The sequence below is a fragment of the Sciurus carolinensis genome, chromosome 8 (genome assembly GCF_902686445.1).
Source record: "Sciurus carolinensis chromosome 8, mSciCar1.2, whole genome shotgun sequence".
Classification (NCBI taxonomy): Eukaryota; Metazoa; Chordata; class Mammalia; order Rodentia; family Sciuridae; genus Sciurus; species Sciurus carolinensis.
Genome location: NC_062220.1, coordinates 9,451,614 through 9,478,381, shown reverse-complemented (window position 1 = coordinate 9,478,381; position 26,768 = coordinate 9,451,614). Strand labels below are relative to the sequence as shown.

At 36.5% G+C, this 26,768-nt stretch overlaps 1 protein-coding gene across 2 annotated transcripts in view; it reads left to right on the top strand.

Annotated features, from left to right (window-relative positions):
• Cntnap2 (contactin associated protein 2) overlaps nucleotides 1-26,768 on the top strand; it is a 1,961,892-nt gene that overhangs the window by 561,657 nt on the left and 1,373,467 nt on the right. For both annotated transcript variants that reach the window (XM_047561468.1, XM_047561470.1), the window contains exon 2: nucleotides 24,495-24,605. In XM_047561468.1, coding sequence (XP_047417424.1) covers nucleotides 24,495-24,605 — 111 coding nt within the window. The remainder of the gene's footprint in view (nucleotides 1-24,494; nucleotides 24,606-26,768) is intronic.

Here is a 26,768-nt window from a genome sequence, read left to right as displayed (position 1 = left end):
TTGGGGAAATACTTATTAATATTTTTAAGTGAGCTACGTAAGCAATGCAAATGTGACCTCTGCCCAGCAATGATTCCCACAAACATGGATTCCTAAAATTTTCCCCAGGAAAGTCTCTATATACAGATTACCTGTTACAGTTTAAAGAAAGTGTGAACTATTTCTTACCTTTGTAAATATAGAGAACTGACTGAACTTTTCTGGAATTATTTTTTTAATTAAAAAATGTTTGATAATCTCTCTCCAATCTGAATAAACATTAAATGATCCAGCGGATGGAACTGCCTGCTACAGAGCTTGACAAACACAACATACAAAGCATAGTTTTCTTTCTTCCCTCCTGTTTGATTTTTAATTTTTTTCTTTTCTTTTTTTAGCCAGAAAATTACCATCCTTATTTCAAAGATGAGATTATTGACACCCATGGTGTACCTTCCGAGCCTATATAGCTTTGGGGTATCATTACCAGAGTCCCAAAACCAACTTTTTCCCACCTTAGACCTGAGCTCTTCTCATTAAACCAAAAAGTAATTAAAAGAATAATGAATGATAGACAAAAGTGAAAGTCCATTAATGTATGCTTGTTTTCAATTCTATATTGTCATTTTTCTAGCACTAGTTTGTACTGCATAATTTTTGAAGATTTAAATTCAATGCAATGAAAGCCCCTTTAATGTAAAGGAAACATTTTTAATGGAACTGTTCAATAAGGAGCCCTTAAAAGAAGTAAACTTTTTGACCAATTAGAGATTAAGCGGCTATTGAGCAAGATAGCTAGATTTCTATCCAGAAAGGGTGGTGAATGAGATGACTTTTTTTTTTTTAAGATATAATCAGTTTCTAATTTAATTAGTACTTAATAGATCTGTCTCCGCTGACTTGACTACAAGTCACCAGAAGATTGCTTCAAAGATATTGGGTCTCCTTTAATTCCTACAATGATCTCTTACTAAAGCTAATATATAGGAAATACACACAATGTATCAGGGGTCATAAAAGGTTCCATTCCTTCTCTCTCTTCTCAATCTTGCCATCTAAGCACAATGTAATTATGTATAATTCCATGTAAACATATATGCATACATTGTACACATATTTAATTATGTACGCACATATATAATCACATGTAGATAATATATACATACCTGTGCAGGTATTTTATTTATACATCTATACTATAGATACATACATGCATCATATATCTATGTCATATGATTATTAAATCTAATAGCAATCCTATCAAGCAAATGCTTTCATTGCCAATACTTGTGAATATAAAGAAAGTTAAAAAAAAAACTACCAAAGATAACTATCAAGTGGTAAAGCTGGGACTCAGTCTGCATGGGATGGGTACCAAAGCCTTTACTCTCAACCAATAGATCATCTAATGAAAAGTCAAGCATGTGTACAGGCTTTGATTTTTCTTCATCAGAGTCAATGATAGCATATTTTTAATATAAAGTATACACAACAAAGCTAACTATTCATGAAACATAACCATTTGTGTTTTACAAATGCGTGTCTCCTGTTAGAGATGAACTAAAACCCATTTAGAAATGAGGTGATAAAACCATGAATATAGGAAATTGCAGAGAAATGTCTGAATTAAATAGTAAAAGAAGATGCTAAGTGAGGAAAAAAAGCATTCCTCGAACCTTGTGCTCAGCCATAAAGAAGAATAAAATTATGGCATTTGCAGGTAAATGGATGGAGTTGGAGAGTGTCATGCTAAGTGAAATAAGCCAAGCCCAAAACACAAAGAGTCAAATGTTTTCTCTGATAGGTGGATGCTGATACATAACAGGGGTGGGAGGGGTTAAGGGAAGAATGGAGGAAAGTTGGATTAGATAGAGGGAAATGAGGGGAGTGGGGACAGAGGAAGGAAAGGTGTGGAATGTGACAAGCATCTTTAGCCTGTGTGCATGCATGATTACATGAATGGTGTGACTACATCGTATACAGCCAGAGAAATGAAAAGGTGTACCCTATTTGTGTACAGTGAATCAAAATGCATTCTGCTCTCATGTATAACTAAATAGAACAAACCATAAAAACAATGAAAAAATATACCTTAAAAAAAAAAAAAAAAGAACGTGGATTTCAAACAGGGTTTCTAGTATTACCACCTTAGTATTTGGAGACTGTTTACATGTCATTTTCTTTCACTGACCCAGAAACTTTGGGGTTAGAGCTGACACTGGATATTCATCCCATTTCCTACCTGTCTGGTCCTATTCCCCGAAGCAGACAGCAGCTGGTTTTAGCAGGGAGTACTGATGAAAGCACTGTGTTCAACTCAGTGTTCAAGCCCTTGCCTAGCATGCACAAGGCCCTGGATTCCATCCTCCTCACCACCAAAAAAATAAAAATTAAAAATTAAAGACCATGTTTATTGGTGTTTGAAAACGGGCCATGGGATTCCTTTCACATTTTCTCACATATACTCTCAGGACTATGAAGAACTGGAACTTAAAAGGTGTTGTCCTCATCATCAGCCCACCAAAGGATTCATCCAGTTGCACAGGGTCAAGCATGGCTCAGTGGAGATGTTAACATTTGGGTGGTGGCCTGGACAACCCAAGTCTATCAGAGTCACTAACATTCTGACCATAATCTGATGTTCTTGAGCCCCTTGTTCTTTGATCTGCATTAAGTCTCCATTTTATTACATTTTGTTCTCCTATTTTCCAACTGGAATATCTGCTTCCCTTTGGTTCTATCCCTCCTTCACCTTCCTTCCCCATAGTCTTTCCTCTGGGCTCCAACAGTCTCAGTCACTCATAATTATTTATTTTATATGTAACTGTATGGTTACTCCATTTGCTTTTCCCAACCCAGTGAAAACAGCCAAACTTAAGATATTATTTTTTGGTCCTATGGTCAAACTCTCAGCTCATTTGCTCTGCAACTGATCAGTTCTTCAATTAAGATCCTTCTGTGCATGGATATGTCCAGTGGGTTTTGTGAGTCGGTTGCCATTGCTTACCAAGGAACGTTAGTTGAGAATTTTGTTTTATAAAGGTCATAATTTACCACAGTCTTTAAACTGACCCCAGTAATATCTCAAGGACTTTAATATTTAATTCATTTTTCTGAATTATAGGGAGGTTACATAGAAATTTATAGTTATTGTACTTTCTCTCCTATTGCCTTATAATTATTGCCTAATTCTATGATTTATTATATTATTTGAGAAATTAAATAACACACTTAACATTTTCCATGAAAAACTAATTATTCAGTTCAGATTCTCAAGATATAAAAATTGCTCTGATAGAAATATACAGGGGTTATGACTGAGTAGTTTTACTCATTCATTCAATTTTATATTCAAAAGAACATGCTTTTTTTAAAAAAGGATGATTAAATATTTATATGTAGTATCTTGGAGGTAAATCCAGTAATATTCTGTGATAATAAAATTGTATTTACATTATTAATGTGGTACTATCACAATCTTAGTATGTAAGAAAATTAATTTTGTTACCTACCCAGATATATTAGTAAATTTAAAAATAAGTTATTTGGAAAACTTTGAATATTAACATAATCACATTAATAAAAATATTACCTTTATGCCAACCTACTTTCATCCTTATTTAAGAAATATGAATGTGATTACATATTCCTTACTATAAGGAGTGTATTTCAAGCTATCTACATATTGTTGGAATTGGAATGTTACATGTTAAATTCGAGTGTTAGTTAAACACATACTCACTCACTCTGACTTTGAATCATGTACCATTGCAGATTTCTGTTTCCTCACAGCAATGTAGGTTTTTGGTTAACTATTTCCTAAGTTCTTCTCCACATATAAAATGGGTGTAAATTTATGTTTATAATCTTAAGTGTGATCATTTTTAAAAATTCCTCTCATTTGGCATTCTCCGTCAGCCAGGAACGCATCTTCAACTCCTGATTCATTCTAGAAAAAGGCTGAATCAAGAGGACACTTGCAAAGTGCATGAAGTCAGCAAAACTGCCTGACTTGTCTCTAGAGCTGGGGTCCGTGCAGGGCTCTTAGAACCTTCCTTTCACCTGGGAAATTTGTGCCTTTGTCTCAGTCAGTTAGATCTATCTGAGTGCTACTCACTTCCCTAAAACTATCTGAGGGAATTATGCAATACCAGATTTTTCCTTTTTAAATAAGTATGTGCTATGAAAATCTGTGATGATAGCTATTATTTTATAAAGTTTTCCCCTGCAAATATTTATACAATCTTTTTTTCACTCACATTTCATTATTTGGGAATAAAAATGTTCAGGTGAGGTCTCTTTACATATCACTATTTTTTTTACCATTCATTTCAAAAACATCACATACTATTAATGTCTATGTAATTTAAAAATCTATATGAATGATCAATATCTGGACTCAGTTGTGTATTTTCCTTGCTGACCTATTTACATTGCATTTTACAAGTTAAGTTTTTGTGTTTAAAAAATACCTCAGAAGATACTAACATGCTAAGTCAATAAAAAACAATATTGTACAGAAATATTAGAATGATCTGACTTTCAACATTCAAGACTCAATCACATACAACTTAGGCAACAATACAGTATGTTGAAATTGTATTGAATTGTATTTTCTTCATATTATGAAAGAAACATAAATTCCTTAGAGGGTATACAAGTAGAAATTGATTTCTTTTTCAATGATCCTGGAAAACATTGTCTAGTACTCAAACTACTTTTATTTATCAACAAAGATTTCCCTCTTTTGGAATGTGTTTTTACCTTCTCTCCTGCACCTTTTTCCAGCCATCAGTCCCCCTTATAAAATAAAAAGTGTTATTTTTAAGTTTTCCATAATACTAAGAGGTTGTGCTGGGGTGGGTACAAAGTAGTGTAAAACTCTGTGTAGATTGTTATGTTTGGAATCTCACCTCATTAAAACTCAATCTATAAGAAAAGTCAAGCTTAATAATTTATTTCTAGATATGTAAGAAAAATACCACCTACCTCTATGTTGATTTTTTTTTTTTTTTTTTTTTTTTTTTTTTTTTTTTGAGGGGAGGACATGTAGAAAATCCTTTGCCAGCAGATAGTTCAGGCAGGGGAGTAGTAACTTTGGTTTCCCTACTTCTAACCAAGACACATGCTTTAGTCTTTCCAAAGTTTAATGCTTCTTACTTTAATGTTCCCTTTTGTTTCTCCCAAGCCAATCACCTGTGAAAGCTTAAGTTCAAGGTCTTTATTCTCGGGAGCTAATGGCATCTTCAAATAGTGTTCCTACCAGGGACATTTTAGTTATAGCATCAAATCTGTAAGAAAAATGGAAGAAAGGGAAACACATAGAGTGTTAACACATATAAACATGTAATAAACAAAAAGAATGAACATAAGGTGAAACATTTTCCCATCCAAGGAGAAAACAATGTCAGTTAAGTATATTTTTGAGTCATTTTTCATAGCAATTTTTGCCCACCATGAAAATAGAGCAAAAATGTGTGGCAGCTGACTGCCATGTGAGTTGCACACATCATATCATAGCTTTTATCCAATGAGATAGAAAATTAAATAATGCAGGCTATTACTTCCTTTCTTTTGTGCTGAATCTAGCTGGCCACAGTGGTAGCACTGACCTTAACCGTGACCTGTCTTTGTGATGGTTCTATTGCTATGCTGTAGAGTCAAATAGTGTCTCTGCAGTTCTTTTCAGAAATCTTGGATGAAAAATGTAGCAGGTATAGGCAGGGGTTAGGAAAGAAAGGCTATTTATTCTGCCCCTGTAGTTTTGGATGGAAAGAAATACTTTTTAGGTGATCTGTTTCTAAGAAGTGCAAATTTCAGAAAACCAGACACCATTTTCTCAAGACTATTTCCCTTTTTCTCTATTAAAATGAACTCTCATCATCTCCATATAAAAAGCTCACTTAATTAAAAAAATGCTGACACATTAAATTTACTTCAAGTTCAGGATGAAATCTAGCTTAAGTTTCTCAAAGACTTCCTTATCTCCATTATATCTTGAATACGCTTGCAACTGATAGAAGGAGTAAGCCCCAGAATCCAGTCTTTGGGAGTTTTTTGGGGGGTGGCCTTCTCCTGGGATGGAATGGAACTCAGATTTCTGAGGTTGGTGATGAGAATATAATTACAGTTTGTGTTTGTAAATCCACAAGTTCCATTTCCAAGAGCTAGGAATACAGAATATTTAATCATTCGACAAATATATATCTAGCATTGTGGATATTAGAGTCTGCTGGCCATAAAGCTAAGAGATGAATCCGACACCGTAGAGAATGTCTACAGTCCCTATGAAACTATATATTGAACAGGGATGGACTCAAAAGTGTATGTGTGAATGTATGTGCTCTTTCAAGTCCAGGAAAAATATTTTCCACATCGCCAATTGTGCCACTAAAAAATAAATTGTTATTGGTATACAGTGACATTTGAAGATATTAGAAAACTCAAATCAAAAAGGGAATGTTGCTCTGCCATGAATAAATGATGTTCATACTTCTCTTTGCAAACTGCTGTGTCACCTCTGGGGTAACTTGTCAAGTGCATTTTTATATTATGTTTCAAATAACACTAACCATGTAAGTGGAACTTAGAGAAATATATAAATGTGCATATTCTTATGTTCTGAACAACAAGAAATATGGAATGTCAGGTGATGAACTAATGGTGAACAAATAATTCAAATCTTTTTTTTTAGGTTAGCTTGCAAGGGAGTCAGAAACTGTATCAAGAAAATGTTAACAGTGTGCAGAACAAGTCTGTAAACTGATTTATTGAAGCATTCAAATAATACAGTGCTATTTACAGGAGACTCTGTCACAGACATCACTGCAGTTGCTACAGAAAAGATTCCTGGCCTCTGGGGTCTCCAGTGATGACAGCCTACTGGCTTCAATAGCAGGCTTATTTGCCTTATCAGTGCACACCTATAGTAGAATATACTTAGTAAAAATTAAAAATGATTCCTACTATGAATATAAAGTGGACAGCTACATGCAAGAATTTTCTAGGCTTCACCAGTTGATACATAATTTTTTCAAGTTAAATATCAATGATATTCTAGAGTACAAGTGGATTTTATATGAAAATAAAAACAAAAATAAATAAAAAATAATATTACATCTTACATTGGTTTATATAAAGACCTACAAAAATTGTTTTAGATACCTGATACTGCATTGAGTTTGAAGATGAATTCATGATAACAAATCTTAAGAATATCCAATGGTTAACTATTTTTATTGCTATAATAGGGATAGAAATTAATATTGGTATATGATTGTAACAGTGTGAAAACCATTTTATTCTCTCCTTTCATCGAACACTCCATTAGCACAGTTGTATGCATGGTGGTGTTACCTTTGGGTAACATTAGTTATCCTTCCCTTTGATACCCATATCACGTTTTGTGACTTTGTTATCTCTATTACAACGCTTAATACTTAGGGTGGGTGTTTTATGGTAGGTGTTTATTTCTCTTTCTGAACTTTGAAATCCTATCCATATCCTTTAACATTTTTATTTGACCATTACATATTACATACATGTATTGAAAATCACCTTCTGCTACAGAAATGTGTGCAACAAAATCATAATAAAATTCTATCCACCAAGAAATATTTATTATCTGTACCATTCTCCCACTATGCAAATTTTATCTTTAAACACAGGCCTCTTATTGGAGCTTTGAAAGATTTTATTAACTTTGTTTTCATTATCATTTTCCCAAAGCTAACACTGGGGTTCTAAGATGTTGGGATGATCCCACAATTCATAATAGTAAGAGATAGACCGGATATAATTCACCGTCTCCTCACTCTGAATACCATGTTTTTCTAAGATTTATTTCCTTCATCTTTTCCCATTCTTAGTATATTTGAAATTATAGAACTTATAATAATAAATGTAGAAATGCTTTTTAAAAATGGTGCTAAACATTCATTTTGTTACATGCATTTTCAGATCTGCTCCCTAAATACAGGTCACAGGGCACAGTCTTGGGGTTATTCTAATCCATTCCACAGTTTGTCTACTCAGTGTTTTAAAATGGGATGAAATAATCATAAAGCAAAATTCTTCTCAAGGCCAAGTAATAAAAAGTTCCTTGTTGTGAACATTGAATCAGTAATTCATGTCTCTTGGAATACAACAATTGTCATGATGTAACCAGACAATGAGCCACTTGTGCTGTGCAGGTAGAAGTAATGGATGATAATTTCCTGAAAATCTGGCTGTGTTCAAATGAGCAGAGATGGCAGTGTGTCCTGTGTTTTATTGACAAAGGAAGGCCGAGTTATTATCTACCGCTTTGATAATTCGTCTAGATCACAATAAGTGCTCTCCCAGGCTGGAAAGTGAAAGAAATTTTCTTTCAGTACTTTGCCATAAATCTACACTCACATTAAGAAATCCATTTGGTGATTTTTTTGAAATAAGAGGGGGTGTTGGGGTGCAGCTCAGAGGTGGAGCCCCAAGTTCCATCGACAGCACCACAAAACAAATAAATGTGTCATTTTGTTGTATGAAAGAAGGTTAAGTAAATATTGCTTTGCAGTAAGTGATAAGCTAGCTTTTTAAATTGTGTACTCTTATGAACATCTTAGGACATATGGATCCTGGTAATGCCAGCCGTGAAAGGGACCTTACAGGTCTAATCTCTCTGAATCTCGAATTACAGATGGGGAGACTGAGATTCAACACGAATATGTGACTTGGTCAAGAGAGGTGGTGCCTGAGTAGAAATTGGGACTCGAGTTCCTAAACAGAGGCTCAGCAACACTGGTAAAATGTAGGTGCTGGGAATAGTAGAGTAATTTCCACGAGGCTGCTGCCCTCCCTCTATTATGATAGTCATGAATATACATGTCTCATTTATTTTTCATTCCTGTGGCTTTATTTCTTATTTCAGGATGTAAAATCAACAACCTCCCCGTCTCTTGGTAGCTGCATGAACTTTGGCAACACAGAACTCAGTGGATTAGGTTGCCTCCATTTCCTATTTATTTCTGATTACATTGTTTTCTCGAGATGCATTTTCTTTTCCCATCTGGAATTCATTCTCTGGGAATCTCCCTCTCTAAGGAAGCTTAAAAGCCAAACAGTGTTTATTTTTTTATAACTTTGCTTGCACTTTTATTCTGTAATTCCTCTGTTCAGAAATCGTTAATTGTTCCCAATTCCCTTTCAGATGAGATTGCGAATCCTCCACTTGCTTTTCAAGGTTCAGCACACTGTTTACTTTCAAACTCTTTTTCTTACCACTTCCCAAAACCCACTTGGCATATTAATCAAATTACTTTTCATAGCTTGTAATCATCCTATGCCTGTGCCCTTGCTACTTATGTCCTCCCTTTCTTCCTGTCCATGGAAGGCCTATGATCTCCTCTGAAGTGTTAGAAGGTCCAGTTCTTGCCTCATGTGCACCTGGCTGTGTGAAGGACCAGGAACGTGGGAGAAGGCCTCCCAGGTTCTGCTCCCTATTTGCTGGCCTGTGTCTGTCTTCCCAGGGAAACTTCCTTCCTGTCCCAGGCTTTCTGGACTTGACTGCCCTATCCTCACTTCTCTTTAAGTCCAGAGTTTGTTTGGGTTCTGTCCACTTATCTAAAAACCTCAAGCTGAATAGAAAGGCTCACTGTGGCATGAAATGTATTTCTCCCTAAAATAAAGGAAATAGAGGCATAGAAAGGGGCAGATCAAAAGATGATAAGAGAAAAATAGTGAGACAAAGATCCCTCAAAAGTTGGAAATGGGCAGGTGTCACCTCAGCTCCCCCTTCCTTTTTTATTTTACCCCATATGTAAAAAGGTTCCTATAAGTGAAATACAAACCCTGGAGGGATGCCTGTGGGGAATCTGGGTCAAGAGAGAAGTATCACCCTGTCCGAGAGAATCTGAGCAATGCAAGGACAGTAAACGCTGGACAGTTCTGTCAGAAAGGAGACCCCTGAGGACCTTAAAGCCTTCAGGAGGTCTTTGCAGATCCACCAGCTTTTGCTTTCTATTCCCTAGTTAAGCAAACATTTTTTTTCCACAAATGAATTATAAAACCTGTGACTGATAATTTTTTGTCAAAAACAGGAAATCACTTGAGTGTGAAGAAATAATCTTGGCATATGTTCTTAAATGAGTCAAGCATCCTATTAAAATAAGTGATCAAAGCAAATGAGTCCAATACCATATGTTATCATGTTTGCTTAATGAATGACTCTGTGCTCCACTTAGTCACCAGCATAAGAAATCTTAGTAATTTTTGTCTCTTTTCTTAAATTATCCCCCATATTTGGTTGAAAACCAAGTTCAGTCATCTTCCAAACTATTCTTTGCATCTTCTTCCTATTGTAATCCTGTTGCTACGATATCATTCACCCCCATGTTACGTCTAACCAACACTGCTGTCTGAGAATCTCCTTGCTTCTAGAAGACACCTCCAAAAATGACTTCTACCTGGCTAGATATCATTATATTATAGCTTTATCTAAATAAGACAACTATTTTAGTAGTTTCTCAATGCCTACAGAATGTAATCCACATCTACAGCATGATATTTATTAGCTTGTGAAATCTTGGTAAAAGATGACTAGCTTCAGACATAGTACTCATCCAATAAACATTTGTCAAGAGAATAGATGAGAACATGGAAAATAAGATTGAATGAATGAGGTATTTACACAACTTAACCCCTGCATCCTGTCTGTGAATTCAATGGGCAGGCCTCTTCCTCTCCACTATCATTCTTTCTGGGTACCAGTCAATGTCCTATTGGCTGAGTATACAGAAGGGAAAAAAAATCCTGGGGTCTATCCCAGTGGATTTACCAACTCACAATAGTCAGACTTTAAGTATATACACAGATGAATACAGAATTAATAATTGTCATAATTGTTGCAAAAAATAGAATTGGGTTCTCTGGGAACACACTGAATTTAGTTTAAGGGATGGTAGGTTTGGGAAAGTCTCTCCTCCTGGCTTCTAATTTAAGACAAGATCAGTTATCCATGAGAAAATTGGAGAAGAGCACTTTAGACAGAACAGGCTTTTGCTTTTTTGCTTTTTGGTTGGTCTGTTTTCAATTCTATTTGTCTCATTCCTTCATGATGATATCATATATTCCCATATTTATACATTTTTTGATACTGATTTTGCATAGAATGCTCTTTGCTGCCATATTCTATTTAGTGAATTCTTTTATTGTTACAGTTTGGATCTGGACTATCTCCCAAAAAGATCCCCAATGTAGCGAGATTCAGGGGTGGGGCTTCTAGGCATAAGGCTGTAACCTTATGCTTATTAATGGATTAATCCATCTGATGAAGTACTGGCTTGAATGGATCACTGGGTGGTAAGAGTAGGCATGTGGGACACAGCTGGAGGAGGTAGGTCACTGGGACCATGGCCTTGGTGACACTCACACTCACTTGCTCACTCTCTCTGCTTCCCGGCTGCCATGTCATGAGAGGTTTGCTCTGTCCTGCCCTTTCTCCATGATGTGTCTGCCTTGGAGGCTGCCAACATGAACTGAGACCTCTGAAACCATGAGCCAAAATAAATCTTTCCTCTAGGTTGTTCATCGGGTGTTTTGATCATGCTGGCAAAAAGCTAACACACTCCATGTCCCATGTGCTTTAAAATAGTAAAACTTGAAATTGTCCTTACTCTCTGAGACAGAGGCCACTGACCTCCCCTTTCAGTCTCTTCAGTAACTCTTATTGTACTGGCCACAGTGAGCTGTATGCCTCTCTACTGGAGATGAGCCCTCATGGAAGGAGATAAAACGTCTTCGTCCTACCCAACCCTGGGTTCCCTGTGTTAGTGAAGGCACTTGTATGAGATAATCAAATCAGATTCCTGGGAGATTCAAAGAGATATTTTTCCAGTTGTCACTTTAAACATAGTATGTGACTCAAATTCTTAGTAGGTTCAATAAGGACATAAGGAAGTGAATGATAGGTTAACAGAAATTAAAATAACCTAGTTATATTTTAGTATAACTCTTCTAAAATGAATTTATGCCCAGGGAAATACATATTATTGCGCTTACTTTTCCTTACTATAAACATTGGAGACAAGAAGTTGATTTGAGTTAGAGTTATAACCTCAGTGGCAGCCTGTATGTAGAAATTAAATAGAATAATTTCTAGGTAGAAAACCACACTGTTTACATTAACTTACTTTCCTTCATGATGAATTTGGAAAACATCACATTTTCTCTTGTGAAGGACCTCCATTTTTTAGTATCACTAAGGCCCAACTCCTCACACCCTCACAGAGCCCTTCACTGGCTACCCAGCTGCCTCTTCCTCAACCCCAGAATCTCTCTGCCTCCTTCCTTGCTATCTTCTCCAAGCCTCTCCTACTCCCCCATGACCTCTGCAAGGTCCTTAAAGATGCTCTCCTTGCTCCTGCTCCTGGGCTTCTCCCCTGTTCTAGACCTTCCAGTCCACACACCTGGACCACTCTCTGGTTTGCTCCTGCTTCTCCACCAAGTTTCTACTAAAAATGGCACCTGATCTCTGAGTTCCTCCGGGGCATCTAACTGAAAGGACACTCACACCTACCCACCCAAACCTCATCTTCCTCTCCTGCTGTACTTTTGTCTATGACAACTCACCATCCTAAAATATATGTTTTATGATTTAATATAATATAAAACTTATGTCCACTGAACTACCACTGCTGTAGGGACTCAATAAATAGTTGTCAAATGAATAAAGGAGTGCATCATCACTGCACAATTATCTTTAATATTATTGATTTTTCATATATTATAAAATCTCTTTAATTGAAGAACATTGCAAATTGAGGAAAATAAAATCTAAAAGTGACCTAATAATATAAGCCTATAAACAAGGTTAACATTTTGGTTTATATATTCTTTCAAATCTTTTCATATCTGTAAAGGATATATAACTAGGATCATATTATAAATATTCTTTCATGGGCTAAATTTTTAAACTTGTCATGAATACTTTAAATTAATCTAGCATCATTCTGCAAACTCACTCTGACCAACTCTACAGCATTCCAGTGTTCATTTTGTACCTATCGAATGCATGATCTAATCTTAAGTGACTTAAGCCAGGGACACTGAAGGAGGCTTATCTGGAGCCCTTTAGTCAATTATTTAAAGTTGAAATGGGGCAAGTATTTTAGGAAATAGACTTGACTGTCTATAAGCATATTGTTTCTTATTGTTAAATACTGTCCTTGAATGAACCAGTTAATGAAAGTAGAGGCAAAATGTGACAATTACCAGAAGACCAACAAATGAAAATCTAAAAGAGCCACCTCCATAGGAAGACTGTCAATCAAATCTTTAAGAGTACTCAAGTTCATTTGTTCATATTTCAATTGACCTTGACAGTTTCCAAATTATTTGTTTATTAGATTTGCTAGGTAATTCTGCCTCCTTATTAGATTGTAGACTTTGAGTTTAAAAAAAAAAATAGACTATTGTCACCATTGTTTAAGAGATAAAATCTCTGCCTGGTTTTTGAGCATTGAGTCTTCTTGAACACCATTTCCTTTTTTTGCACAAAGTAATGGGAATTAAAATTTCAAAAGCATTTCCAGATTACACAAAGTGTAAAAATTGACTTTTGTATTATTATTTTATGTTATAGGATTTATTTCTATGAAATTAGGAGATCGATTTAGAGGAGACAAAATCTAATTTTTTAAAAAGTCTCACAAATCTCTTTCTTCTATAGTATATAACAGTTTAGTAGATAATTTGAAACTGATTCATCTGTTATACCATCTGTCAGAAATATGCTGCAGCTGTTAAATGTCCAGCAAAATTTGAACTACATCTCAAAGTAATTTGCCCTTGGTACATGCAGACCAGACAATTTCCTATTTGATTTACAACCATGATTCTTGCAAACGTGACTGAATTTTTAGCTATACTACTTTTGTGAATTTTCCAAACTATTTGGACAACAAAAAAGAAACTAAATCAGAACCAATTTTTAAGAGAATAATATTGAACTCAACCATTGCCATACACTATTGACCAAACTGTGTTAAGTATGTGTTTAAATATATGAAGAATTCCTATTTTATGCACATGGAAAATGAGAAGAGGTTTCTTTCTTCAAGAAGAGATCATCATATGGCAGAAAGATCAATTTATAAACCAATTTTGATCAAATGACAATATCAAGACACTAATTTCAGTGAGAAAGGATGAAAACATAATGCTAGAAACATCAGAGTCTTACCTTATTTTGAAGACTAAAACAGGGTAAGGAAGAGCTAACTCAGCATTGCCTGTGTCTTCAACACTCATAAATTCATTAGCTGGAGCCATGATATTTGAAAACTTTTAGAGGTAAATATCGATGAGTTAGACAAGCACTATGTAATTCAAGGGTTTTGAATTACATGATGTTTTAGGTTGATAAAAATCAGAGGGATGATCTTTCTTATCAGGGACACAGAAGATCTATGTATCTGTCAAGGCATAGAGCCAACTCTCTTCTGCAATATAGATTTTAAAATGGAAAATACAAAAATGTCTAGTAGAAGCTTCACAGATAAAGAATACGTCTTATTAGTCAAATTCAACACTATCTTGCCTGGCTAACTGTTAGATGGATTTATTGCTTGCCAGCAATTCATTGACTCAATACCTCTCCAGAGTTCATGCTGCTTCCAGTTCTTATGCCCTGGGAATACAGGGTCGGTAAGTGTGATGGGTGCTCCTCTCTTCATGGTATTTAGAGTCTGTTCAGTAAGAAAAGTAATATATTTAAAAACAAGACGAAGGATAATTTCACATTGTGATTGGTGCTGTGAACCAATCAGTGTGGTGGAAGAGTAAGCCTGTCTGGAGAATTTGAAGAGAGAAACTGAGCTGTTAATTTAGATGAACAGGTCACAGAAGCAGAAGGTGACCTTTGCCTTGGTGACAGAAGGGGAAAAAGTCTTCATCCATCTCATTTAGAACTGTTGAGAGAACTCTGGCTGGAAACCAGAGAGTGGGGCAAGACTCTTTAGCAAGCATCTTGGTTGGTCTGAAAAGAGAAAGAAGAGTGAATCTAGAGCCTAGTGACTCAGAGGAGGGGTGAAATAAGCTGTCACGAGGGCCATTTGAGGGCCAGACCTGGTGGCCTCAGATTTTATAGTGAGTGAAGCACGGGGAGGTTGTCCGGGTAAGGCATCATCTGATCCTCATTTATACAAGGTCCATCTGGCCACTGTGAAGAAAATGAATTGTAAAGAGAGAGGGACTGAAGCAGGATGTAAGTGCCTGTGTATTGAATGAACGAACAGGCCGAAGCTGGTGTCCTTGGCTGAGCGCATTCAATTAGACATACCAGTCGAATGACCAATTATGAATGGATCTCTCTAAGAATGCATTTAAAACTGCAGGGACCTCTCCCTTTCTGAAGGATGAAAGGCTGATGTAGCACAGAAGATATTGAAGTTTCCACAATACTATGATAAAGGATATCATCTCAAGTAAATTCTCCCAGGCCAGGAGAGCAAACTGACAATTTCAGTATGATGAGATCTGCAGAGCCCATAAAGCCAACACAACGTGTATGGAGTTTATCTAAAATGAATCTAGAGATGGTGCATCCTTAAAATATAGACCTTAAAAGCACGGGCCTTATTATCAGGTGCAGTTTGCTGTTTGTTTGTTTTTATAGCAAGTCGAATATCCTTAACCTCTAAGGTCTTAAGCTTTGTTTGTAAAATGGTAACAATTCTATCTCAAAGTGTTACTATAATTTATTCAGCAAGGCAATCCATTCAGAATATTTAACAAATTACCTGTCACAGAAACACTCAATAATGATTGCTGTTATTACTCATTGATTTACTGATTTTGTTTTAATGACCTCTGTCATCACATTCCTTTCATGCTGGACCACTTTGAAAGGGCTGAGATACAAGTTGGGAAGCTGCCTCATTCAAACTCTCAGATACTACAAGGCAGAGAGTAGCACAGGGGACTTTGTCTCATTGAACAGAAAATAAACCAAAGATACACAGAGTCTCCTCCATCTGGTAGGAAACAGGAAAGACTCAGTGAAATGAAGAGGAAGGAAGAGGTAGGATTTCTCTCTCTCTCTCTCTCTCTCTCTCTCTCTCTCTCTCTCTCTCTTTTATTTAGGGATTCTCACTGCATATCAGATAAGGTACATCTGTTCAGTTGATAATTTCAGTTCCACCATCTTTAGCTTTTTCCTAAAGTAGCACTTGAAAACAACATAACCTAACTTCTCTGCATGACCACTCTCCCCGCTATCTCCTTTGGTAGCATGGGAAAATAACCCAAGTCCATTCCCCCATAGACTATAAGGAGAAATGACTGATTCTCACAATCCAATTGTATTATCTATTTTTACCAGGGGTACACCAACGTTGTATTTTCTGTGTAAAGAAAATTCACTTTGCTATTTAGAACCTGGTATAAATAATACAAGATATCTTCATATAAAATGAAATGCATAAAATGTGTTGATATCTATGTGAGAATTTCTGAGATCGATTATAGAGTTGAAAAGTCTGTTAAAGACCAGACTGTAAATTCTGTTGCCTGTGCAAATGTCAGTGAGATTTAATGCATGTATACGTGCTCTAGCGTGAGTGTGTTTCAGAGACTATATTCAGGTACATGGTATTCGCATGAATATATAAAATGGAGTGTGTATGTTAATGGTTTGTGAAGATCATACTAGTGATTACTTTTATGGACTTTGAGGTCCTTTCTTTTAAGGGTCCTCTTTGTGTTATATGAAATTTCATGGAATTGGGGAAAATATATATATTATTTCTAGTGACAAAGAGTAGGCCAGGAAAGCTGAAGGAAGACATACAGAAAACAATGTATAAACCATAAAAATGGGAGAATAATATTATGTGGGTGAAGGTCTAAAAATTAGCAGATGGTATAGGATATGGAATACGATTTAACGGTAGTGTTGCCCTAAGGAGAAACAAACATTTTTCTAGTGTACTCCTGATACCCTCCCTCCCTCCCTCTCTTCCTTCCTTCTTTCCTTCCTTCCTTCCTTCCTTCGCAACATAATCTAGGTACCAGTATTGAACCCAGGGGCACTAAACCACTGAGCCACATCTCTCGCCCTCTTGATATTTTATTTAGAAACAGGGTTTCACTAAGTTGCTGAGACTGGCTTTGAACTTTCCATCATCCTTCTACCTCAGCCTCCCAAGTCACTGAGATTACAAGCGTGCGCCACAGTACCAACTATGATTTTTGAACCATTTATTTACAATTGCTATGGTTTAAAAAAATCATGGAACTGATTCAAAACTGGGAAAGTATTTTAAATAAACAGAAGGACTAAGGAGACCGTGGGTAAGATGGGATTAAATAATTTTCTCAAATTCATGTCGTTAGCAATAAAATCCAGACTTTTGAATCTAAGGGGCAAGCTCTTCTGCCATTGGTAATATTGGGTAATGCTACCTCTGAAAGTTATGACTATCCCAATAAAATGTTTATTAGGCAATAAGTTGATCAAAAGAGGACATTATATACTTGGGGGAGGAGAGTTCTCTCAGAAGACCTGTGGAGTGACTTGTGTTTACTTTCATATCATGGTGGAAGGTCAAAGTTAGCACATTTCTCAGGTGAATTTCATAATGCTTGTTCAAGTGATGTGTGCTGAGAAAAGGAGACAGAGCACCAACCTTCCAAGTGCATCCCAGGGAAATATTCTTGCCACCAGGTGCTCCCTCTATGGGAAAAAAAATTATGAGAATGTTGCAATGATTAAAAAAAAAAAAAACATATTGGGCTGATCTACCATCCTTCCTTCTTTTCTTCCTTTCTTCTATAAAAACACAAACTCATAATGGTGGGAATAAAGTCTCTGAACCATACAAGTGCTAAATCTTACCTGCATCTTCTCTTGGAGAGCAAGATGCTACTAATAATTTTACAAAAACTTGACCGGGTACATTAATCTCAATGTTGACTCAAGAAAGCACTTGGGTTGTGACTTCATATGTCATTCCATTCAAATCCTGAAATGTCTATGTTATGGTTTGGATGTGAGGTGTCCCCAAAAGCTCACAAGTGAGACAGTGCAAGAAGGCTCAGAGAAGAAATGATAGAGTCAAAAGAGTCTTAATCCAATCAGTGAATTAATTCCCTCATAGGGATTAACTGAGTGGTAACTGAAGTGGTAGGGTATGACTGGAGGAGGTGGGAATGGGGGTGTGGCTTTGGGGTACATATTTGTATCTGCCAAGCAGAGATCTTTCTCTGTTTCCTGATTATCATGTGGGCTGGTTCCCTCTGCCACACTCTTTCAGCCATGATATCTTACCTTACCTCAAGCCCAGAGGAATGGAGTCTGCTGTCTGTGGATTGAGACTTTTGAAACCGTGAAGCCCACAAGTAAACTTATCCTCCTCTACAATTGTTCTGGTCAGATCATTTTAGTCGCAGCCATGAGAAAACTGACTACAACAGTCTATTAGGCTGTGCAAGATATAGCAGTTCATTTGTTTGAGGTGTTTTCCCTCTGTCTTCACAGCAATATAATCTAAGGCATGATCTTTCTGGGGAAGCCAGCAAATACGGTGTCAGGAAAGTAACATAGCAAGCAGCAGGTTGGAGAGGATAAACATTAGGGAGGTAACAGGTGGGTGCATATTCAGATTGGTAAATGCGATTGCCAATTGTCAGGCATGTGGACGAGCAGACAGAGTAGAGAAGGTCCGGAGCAGGAGGCAAGATGCGGTGCTGGAGAACCGAGTTGGAACTCCAGACCCTGAAATGGACAGAAGAGGAAGAGAGAAGACCTCTCGAAGGAGCTACTCTACTTCTTAGAAAACCAGAAAAGGGAATTAGGGCAACGGTTCAGCTTATAATTCCACACAGTTTTTGTCTTAAAAACAAGGCTGAAACCCACTGATTGGAAGCAGGATATGCATTTTTGAGGAGTCTTGCCAAGGCCTCTTCCATTTCTCCTGACTATGGAGAGTAGCGTCACCAAACCTGAGGCAGGGAAAACGTGCAATACAGGTGAAGTTGCTCCACCTTCAAAAGTTAGGAACTGCATGCACACTAGAGTGTGTGGAGGTCCCTGAGGCATGCCATTGAGAATGTCCCCTTCAAAGCAGCTTTCCTAATACCCAGATGAGATGTAATGGCTAAAGCGTCTACTCAGGAAGCACTGTTTTGTTCTGGAGGACTTGCTGTTCTTAATTGCCCTCCTGGCATGGATTGTATCAATACATGTGCAATATAAAGCAGAACCCAAGTTCTATAATTTTAAGAGAAAGTATTTTGTGAAGATTTTCCAAATTGCTTTTAATGAAAAAGAAGTTTGAGTGCCATATTCTAATGAATTACAGGTGAGGTCCCTTGACCTTGCACATTACTGTCCATTTCCCTTGCTGATGGCCAGCCCTCCCAACCATACCATCTCAGGCAAAGGGCAACAGACACTTTCTCTGTGCCAGTAATTCCTCCATTCCAGCTTGAGTTAGTACAGCATTCTTAACAGCTCATCTGCCTTCCTGATTGACTAAAATTGCACAAAAATAAAACTCAAGGCCCATCTGCTGCTCTAGTTTCCATCCAAGATTCCCTGGAAGGGAAGTACACTGGAGACCAAATATTTGCCATAGCTTTGTGTGGCTGTAGTTCTGGAAGTCAGCCCAGCGTGGGAGAATGCCATACCAAGTCATTTCAAGTCTCTATCTCCTTCTCCTTTATTTACTACTCTATCAAATTTCTAACTTTCTCCAGGGGTTTGTCTGATTTTCTGGTATTTAATATCTGCAGAATATTGTGATAAGATGCTCTAGCACAACAAGCCAGCCAGCCCTTTAGAGTGTCATGTGTAATAACTGGTATTACAGCTGGAAATAAAAATGGGGAGTTCATCCTAAGAGTCACCACAGCAGCATAAGCAGGCATGAAGTGTGAATGCAGACATCTCTGGAATTTCATACCCACTGTGGCCTCTGTGATGTTGCATAAGCCAGTCCCTCTTTACAGAATGTTCTTAGCTCTACCTACCTGTAGATCCTCTAATCTCTAGTTCTGATTCATTATGTTCATGCTATCTCACAACATAGCTACTTGCTAATCATTCTCATTCCCATCTATGTGGAACATTTGTCAAACAAGGCTAGAGGCCACAAAAATTTTTCCATAAAAGGTCAGACAGTCTTTAGTTTCACAGGCCATGTGGTCTTTATTGCAACATTCTGTTGTTTTTGAACACAGTATAGACAAACGCATAAATGAGTAAGTGCTTCTGTTCCCTAGTGAAACCTCACTTACAGAAGCAGGAAGAACTGGATTTGGCCTGTAGGTCACAGTTTGCTGATTCCTGTGCTAGACATTCCTTGGAGTTTTCAGGGATTGAGAGAAACTGAGCTCAATTTCCTCATTATTATGTGGGAGTCCTCTGTAGGAAAGAGGTTGATTGACATATTCAAGGTCATACTTTTATAATAAAAGGAGATCTAACAAGCAACTCACCTATAGCATAACCTAGCGTTTTTATCTTTATGTCATTTTGGTATTTGATTATATTCTATATAGTGTTTAATTACAATTTGGTGGTGTTGTTTTATGCTTTATTATCCTACGTGGGTTCTTCTATTGCCACTTATGGAAAAAGTGACTATATACATATATATAACACACATGCACACCACACACACATCCCATTTTATGTATATTTACATATATTTAATGCCCGTCATGTTTAAAAAATAAAAGGAAATATATATCAAATAAATATTCATGATAATGTCCTATAGGAAAAAGTATCTAAATGTAACTCTTATTTAATTTTATGGTTATATATCATATTGCAATTTAAAAAAGCATGAGTTTGGCAGTGTTTAAGTTCTGATAATTTTATAGTCACTTTTCACAAAAAAGTAATCTCTAATATAGTCTTTTCTTTCCTGATCTCAATTTTATTCTAATTTTATAACTCTGATATAATCATTTTAAAATTTCATTTTTAATTTTTCAAATTTACTTCTAATTGATGTTTAAAATAAATAAAAATAGTATTTGGTATCAAAATATTAAATTGTTACAGAAGTCCATTTTAATTAAGTATAATTTAATTAAACTATAGGTTGTAAAAATGTTTTATTTAAACTCTAAATTTCCATTAACTGATACATGATTTAATCAATATCTCTCAACTTCATTTTATTTTCAATGTAAGTATATGTATTCACTAAATGCTTACTTTTAGAAAATGTATCATTTATTATTTTCAGCTATAGGCTGGGCCTATGGAGAGGTTTAGACTAGAAAAAGATGCCCCAGCACGGTCCTGTCCATTTCCTCCACATGGCTCAGGTCCATAAATGCTCTGACAGTTTCCTTGACAAGGACCAGCCCCGTGGAACAACAGCCCCCTGTCCCCGTCACAGTCAGGCTCCTCAGGAGTGTTGATCACACCTCAGACAATGAAGGTGCCTTTGTGTTCTCCGTCTGTTCTTTAGGGGGCAGAGCATGCGCATTTCATGCGCTCCCGCCCTTCCAACAGGCGCAGCGCATGGGTGATTGAATGGGATGAAATGAATGTTAGCACCCCCTTGGGAACCTGACCAACACTGCTTCCTGTGGTTAAATGAAAATTTAAGCCAAAAATTATAAAGATTGAACTTGAAAGAATCAGAAAACAGAAAATCAAATAAAAAATGGATCTCATCGACCATTATTTTATAGTAAATTTTAACAATGGGCATGAAATTTTTCACTTTGTAGTATAGCTTTGTGAACTGATTACTTTGAAAACACATTTTATGTTCAACTTTTCAGTCTTTTACATTGAATTTTCTGGGGAATACTATCACACATACCTGCCATCTTTCTCAGAGGCACTTGTAGTTTAAGAAAGATAAGAAATTTAACGATATTTTATGAGAATGGATTTGTTCATTTTAACTTCAGATTTATACACACTTGAATGGCTAAATAGTGATTCATTTCTTTGGGGACTTAACTCCACTTACATGAATTTTCAAGAGAGCTACTTCATTTCTTCTATTGGGAAACTTTTTTGTTTATAGGTATAAAGATAAGAATCATTCTGGAATTGGTTCGGTTCCTTATTTTATTAAACGGAGTTCTGAGCAAATGGGAACATATTTTGGAAATAAAAATCACCTTTCTAAAAATTAGGTTTTGTGCCAAGTTGTATGTTGACATTGTGCTTCTAGACTTAGAGGCTTGTTGGGTCTACATTTTTGTCACCTGGACATTGTCCCGAACACTCACTCATGAGGAGTTTGGTCTCAGTGGTGCTGGAGATATGAATCAATATTCATTACCTCACCGGTCAAGTGTGCACAGATCTGAAGTTAAGACGAACAAGTCCATTCTCATAGAATATCGGTAGATTTCTTTTCTTAGACTGAAAGTGCCTCTGGGAAAGATGCATGAATATGTGATTTTATTTCTGCAGTAAGTTAAAAGTTAAAGAAGGAAAAAATTCATAAAACTTAATTTGAAAGTGCCAGTTCATCAACCTATACTGTAAAGTGAAAGATTGCATATGTATTGGGTTTTTTAAATTTAATTTTTTTTTTTTATTTTTACGCACTGCATTTTGATTCATTGTACACAAATAGGGTACAACTTTTCCTTTCTATGGTTGTGGACAATGTAGATTCACACCATTTGTGTAATCAGACATGTCCATAGGGTAAGGATATCTGTCTCATTCCACTATCTTTCCTACCCGTACCCACTTCCTCTTCTCATTTCCCTCTACACAATCCAAAGTTCCTCCATTCTTCTCTTACCCCAACCCCCACCACCATTAGGTATCATCATCCACTTATCAGAGAAAGCATTTGGCCTTTGTTTTTTTGGGATTGGCTCACTTCACTTAGCATGATATTCTCCAATTCCATTCATTTACCTGCAAATGCCAAGATTTTATTCTTCTTTATGGTTGAATAATATTCCATTGTGTATATATACACAGTTTCTTTATGCATTCATCTGTTGAAGGGCATCTGGGTTGGTTCCACAATCTAGCTATTGTGAAATGAGCTGCTATAAACAATGATGTGGCTGTGTCACTGTAGTAGGCTGATTTTTAAGTCCTTTGGGTATAAACTGAGGAGTGGAATACTGGATAGAAGACACAGAGACAAACCCATATTAGTTGTTAAAATTTACCATTCAGAGTAGATGAAGTCACATTTCCTCTACGCTTTCATAAATGTCTCTCTCACTGCCCTGTGCAAAAGGACCATCCCTAGAGCAAGCAGGAAGGTTAGAGAGTCTTAGGACAGCGATCACCGTTGGCTGCTTGGACTAGGTCTGTTGTTTTAGTAGTCAGGGGAGATATAGAACTTGAGATATAGAACTATAGAACTTGCTACCACAAGCAGCAGAGCCAATGCAGTGTCCCAGAAGTGGCAGGTGGACTGAGTAGTAAGCCAAGGGCTGGTCCTGAGCACTTCAACCTTAGGAAAAGGTAGACCTCAGGAAATTGTGGAAGACCCATCAGAGGAATCAGGGAGCAAGCAGCTAGAAAGGGGATGGTGGGCACTCTAATAGCATTTTAAAAGCCAAGTGCAGATTATGTTACAATTAGAATTCAGGTTTCATCTGCTCAGAGTGCAGCTGATTAGTTGAGTGTGGGGACTGACTCATTTTTCTGATGGTGAGTCTTTTTAAGTGGCGATTATTCTGTCTTCTTCTTTAGGGATTTCTATTTCCTTTTTTTTTTTAATTCATTTATTAGGATAATAGTACTTAACATGAGATCTACCCTTTTAACAGGCTTTAACAATTTTTGGCACAGTATATAATCTACATGCACAGTGTGGCACATGAGATCTTTAGAACTTATCATCTTGTGCAACTAGAATTTTATACATGTTGATTAGCAGCTCCCCATTCCTTATTTTTGTAGCTTTGGTAAAATTCCTCCTTGTCTCTCTTCTTCCAATCTAATTCTCTGTTCCTGTAATACATCAGTGCCTGAAGATTTCTAGGAGATGCCAGATATCAAAATTTGTTGTGCAAACACCCTCAATTTTACTTGCAGTTCTAAGATAATAAGTCTGGACGGAGCTCCTTAAGAACAATGTACTTTGCTATAGTTCTACTCTTGAAAATCAGAAGATTGAACTGCTTCTGTGACTTTTTATAATTAGCATAATTAAGTCACCTAAAATCTGACCTTTTGCCAAATATCATTTCATGGATTTTAGAATTGGTACTAGATCTAGTACTTATTTTAGCAAGCACATATCAATCATTATTTAAAGAACTTCATGGGCGGCCATGGTGGCACATGCCTACAAATCCCTGCAAATCAGGAGGCTGAGGCAGAAAGATCACAAGTTTGAGGACAGCCTCAGCAACTTAGGAAACCCTGTTTCAAAATGAAAATAAAAAATAAAAAGGGTTGGGGTTGTAGTTCAGTGGTAGAGCACCTCAGATTCAATTCCCATTACTGCAAATAAATAATAATAATAATAATAATAATAATAATAATAATATAAAGAGCTTCATTGAATCTCTTTTCTTTTCAGAAAAATGTGATGAGCCATTGGTCTCTGGTCTCCCCCACATGGCCTTCAGCAGCTCTTCCTCCATGTCCAGCAGTTATTCTCCGGGCTATGCCAAGATCAACAAGCGAGGAGGTAAGGCAGATTTTCTTCCTTTGCCAATGAATGTGTTAAATAAAAATGTGATTTTATGACTTCATTTTAAAATATTTATTATTGCACAACAGCTCTTAGTAGGCACCCAAAGTCATTCTTGCCATTTCTACTAGAAGACCCACAGATACCATAAACTTCTCCTAGAGCCACAATTGAGGAATAATACAGGAAAATCTAGGCTATAAATGGAGAGAGTAAGTCAAAGTGGAAGAATTTTGAAGTCACTTGTGGCAATAAATTCAAAATAATATGAACGTTCTGAGTTAAGGAAATTTTTATCAGAAAATCTTTCTAAAGATATTTTAAAATATGTGTACCATACATGACAAATAGTACTATATGCACACAGATATTTTTCTTTTTTATTAATGTATCAACGGTTTCATATGAAAATGTAGGATAAATAAAAATGAGACCTTTACAGTTTTTCCTCCAGTGCCCCGCTTTGGTATTAAAGCTGCATAAAAAATAGTTAGACATTTAGTTGAGTTTTGGACTTTAAAATCATGGTATTCATTAGCTATTTATTGATAATTTCAAATTTGATGGCATTTCATGAAGAGGAAAGAAACACAATTAGAGGCAGAAATAGAAAATTCACTTCAAGGGGACATCAATAGAACTGTCAATGAATGGCAAGTTTCAGGGGGAAGAAGAAATATTTCCTTGGGTAAATATTAATTGGTCAAGGACCACCATTTTTTATTCTGTTAAAAATATGAATGGTGGTTGCCAGGCCTGGGGCGAGGTGGGGAAATAGGGAAATGTTGATTGATAAGGAACAAAGTGTAAGTTAAACAGAAGAAACAAGCCCTGTATATGGTTGTACAACATGGTGACCACGGTCTCTAACATGTGTTGCTCATGTGAAAACGGCTCAGAGAGTAGGTCTGAAGTGTTCTCACCACAGAAAATGTTCCCTCTGGGACAAAATGGATGTACTACTTAGCTTGAGTTAATCATTTCGTAATGTACACATATAGAAAAACATCATATTTTATGTCATAAATATATATTTTTTTATTGGTCAGTTTTACCATAATAAGGTTTGGGGAAAATAGGAAGTTCTAAATAATAAAATGATACTGAACCGTCACCAATTCAAGATACGTAAAATAAAAGTTAATAAATATAGAAGAGAAGGAAGAAGGGACAGAGGGATGAGAGGAAGGAGGAAAGGAAGGACCATCAACAAACAAAGACACAAAAGAGAACAAGAGAATATGCAGAGGAACTTTTTTAAGAGGAAGAGGGAAAAGAAGAAAAATAACATCAGAAAGAGGAGATAGGAAAGATAGAGTAAGACCAAAAGGAGGAAGAAGACAGGTAAGGAAAAGCTAAACCACTGTATGCAGAACAGCGTGTACAGAAGTTTATAGAGGTGTGAAGAGACCTGTTATAGTTTGGACGAGAGGTGTCCCCCAAAAGTTCACATGTGAGACAATGCAAGAAGGTTAAGAGGAGACATGATTTGATTGTGAGAGTCGTAACCTAATCAGTGGTTTAATCACGTGATGGGATTAACTGAGTGGTAACTAGAGGCAGGTGGAGTGTGGCTGGAGGAGCTGGGTCTTTGGGGTATATATTTGTATCTGGCAAGTGGAGATCTCTCTTTCTCTGCTTCCTGCTCACCATGTGAACTGCTTCGCTTTACCAAATTCTTCCTGCATGATGTCCAACCTCACCTTGAGCCCTGAGGAATGAAGTCTGCTGTCTATGGATTGAGACCTCTGAAACCTTGAGCCCCTAAATAAACTCCTCTAAAATTGTTCTGATTGGATCTTTTAGTCACAGCAGCAAAATATCTGACTAAAATAAGGCCTTTGTAGTAATAAGACTTGGGGACAGAGATACAGAGGCAAAACAGAGGGATATAGAGATAACAAAATGATAGGTCTTAGACAACAAAATGATATATAAATAACAAAATGATTGAATGGCAGTGTTAATTAGCTCATGTTTTATGAACATGAGATAGTTGGCAAATTAATATTTGTTACCAAAAATTCTGCTTGACGATGCTGAAAATGACATGTGGTTGTTTTAATAAACAACAAAATTTTCTATTCCATTAGAAAAGTTCATAGGCAACTGCCCTTGGGAGAAGAGACTTGTTAGCTGAAATTCAAGCTAAGTGTGTAT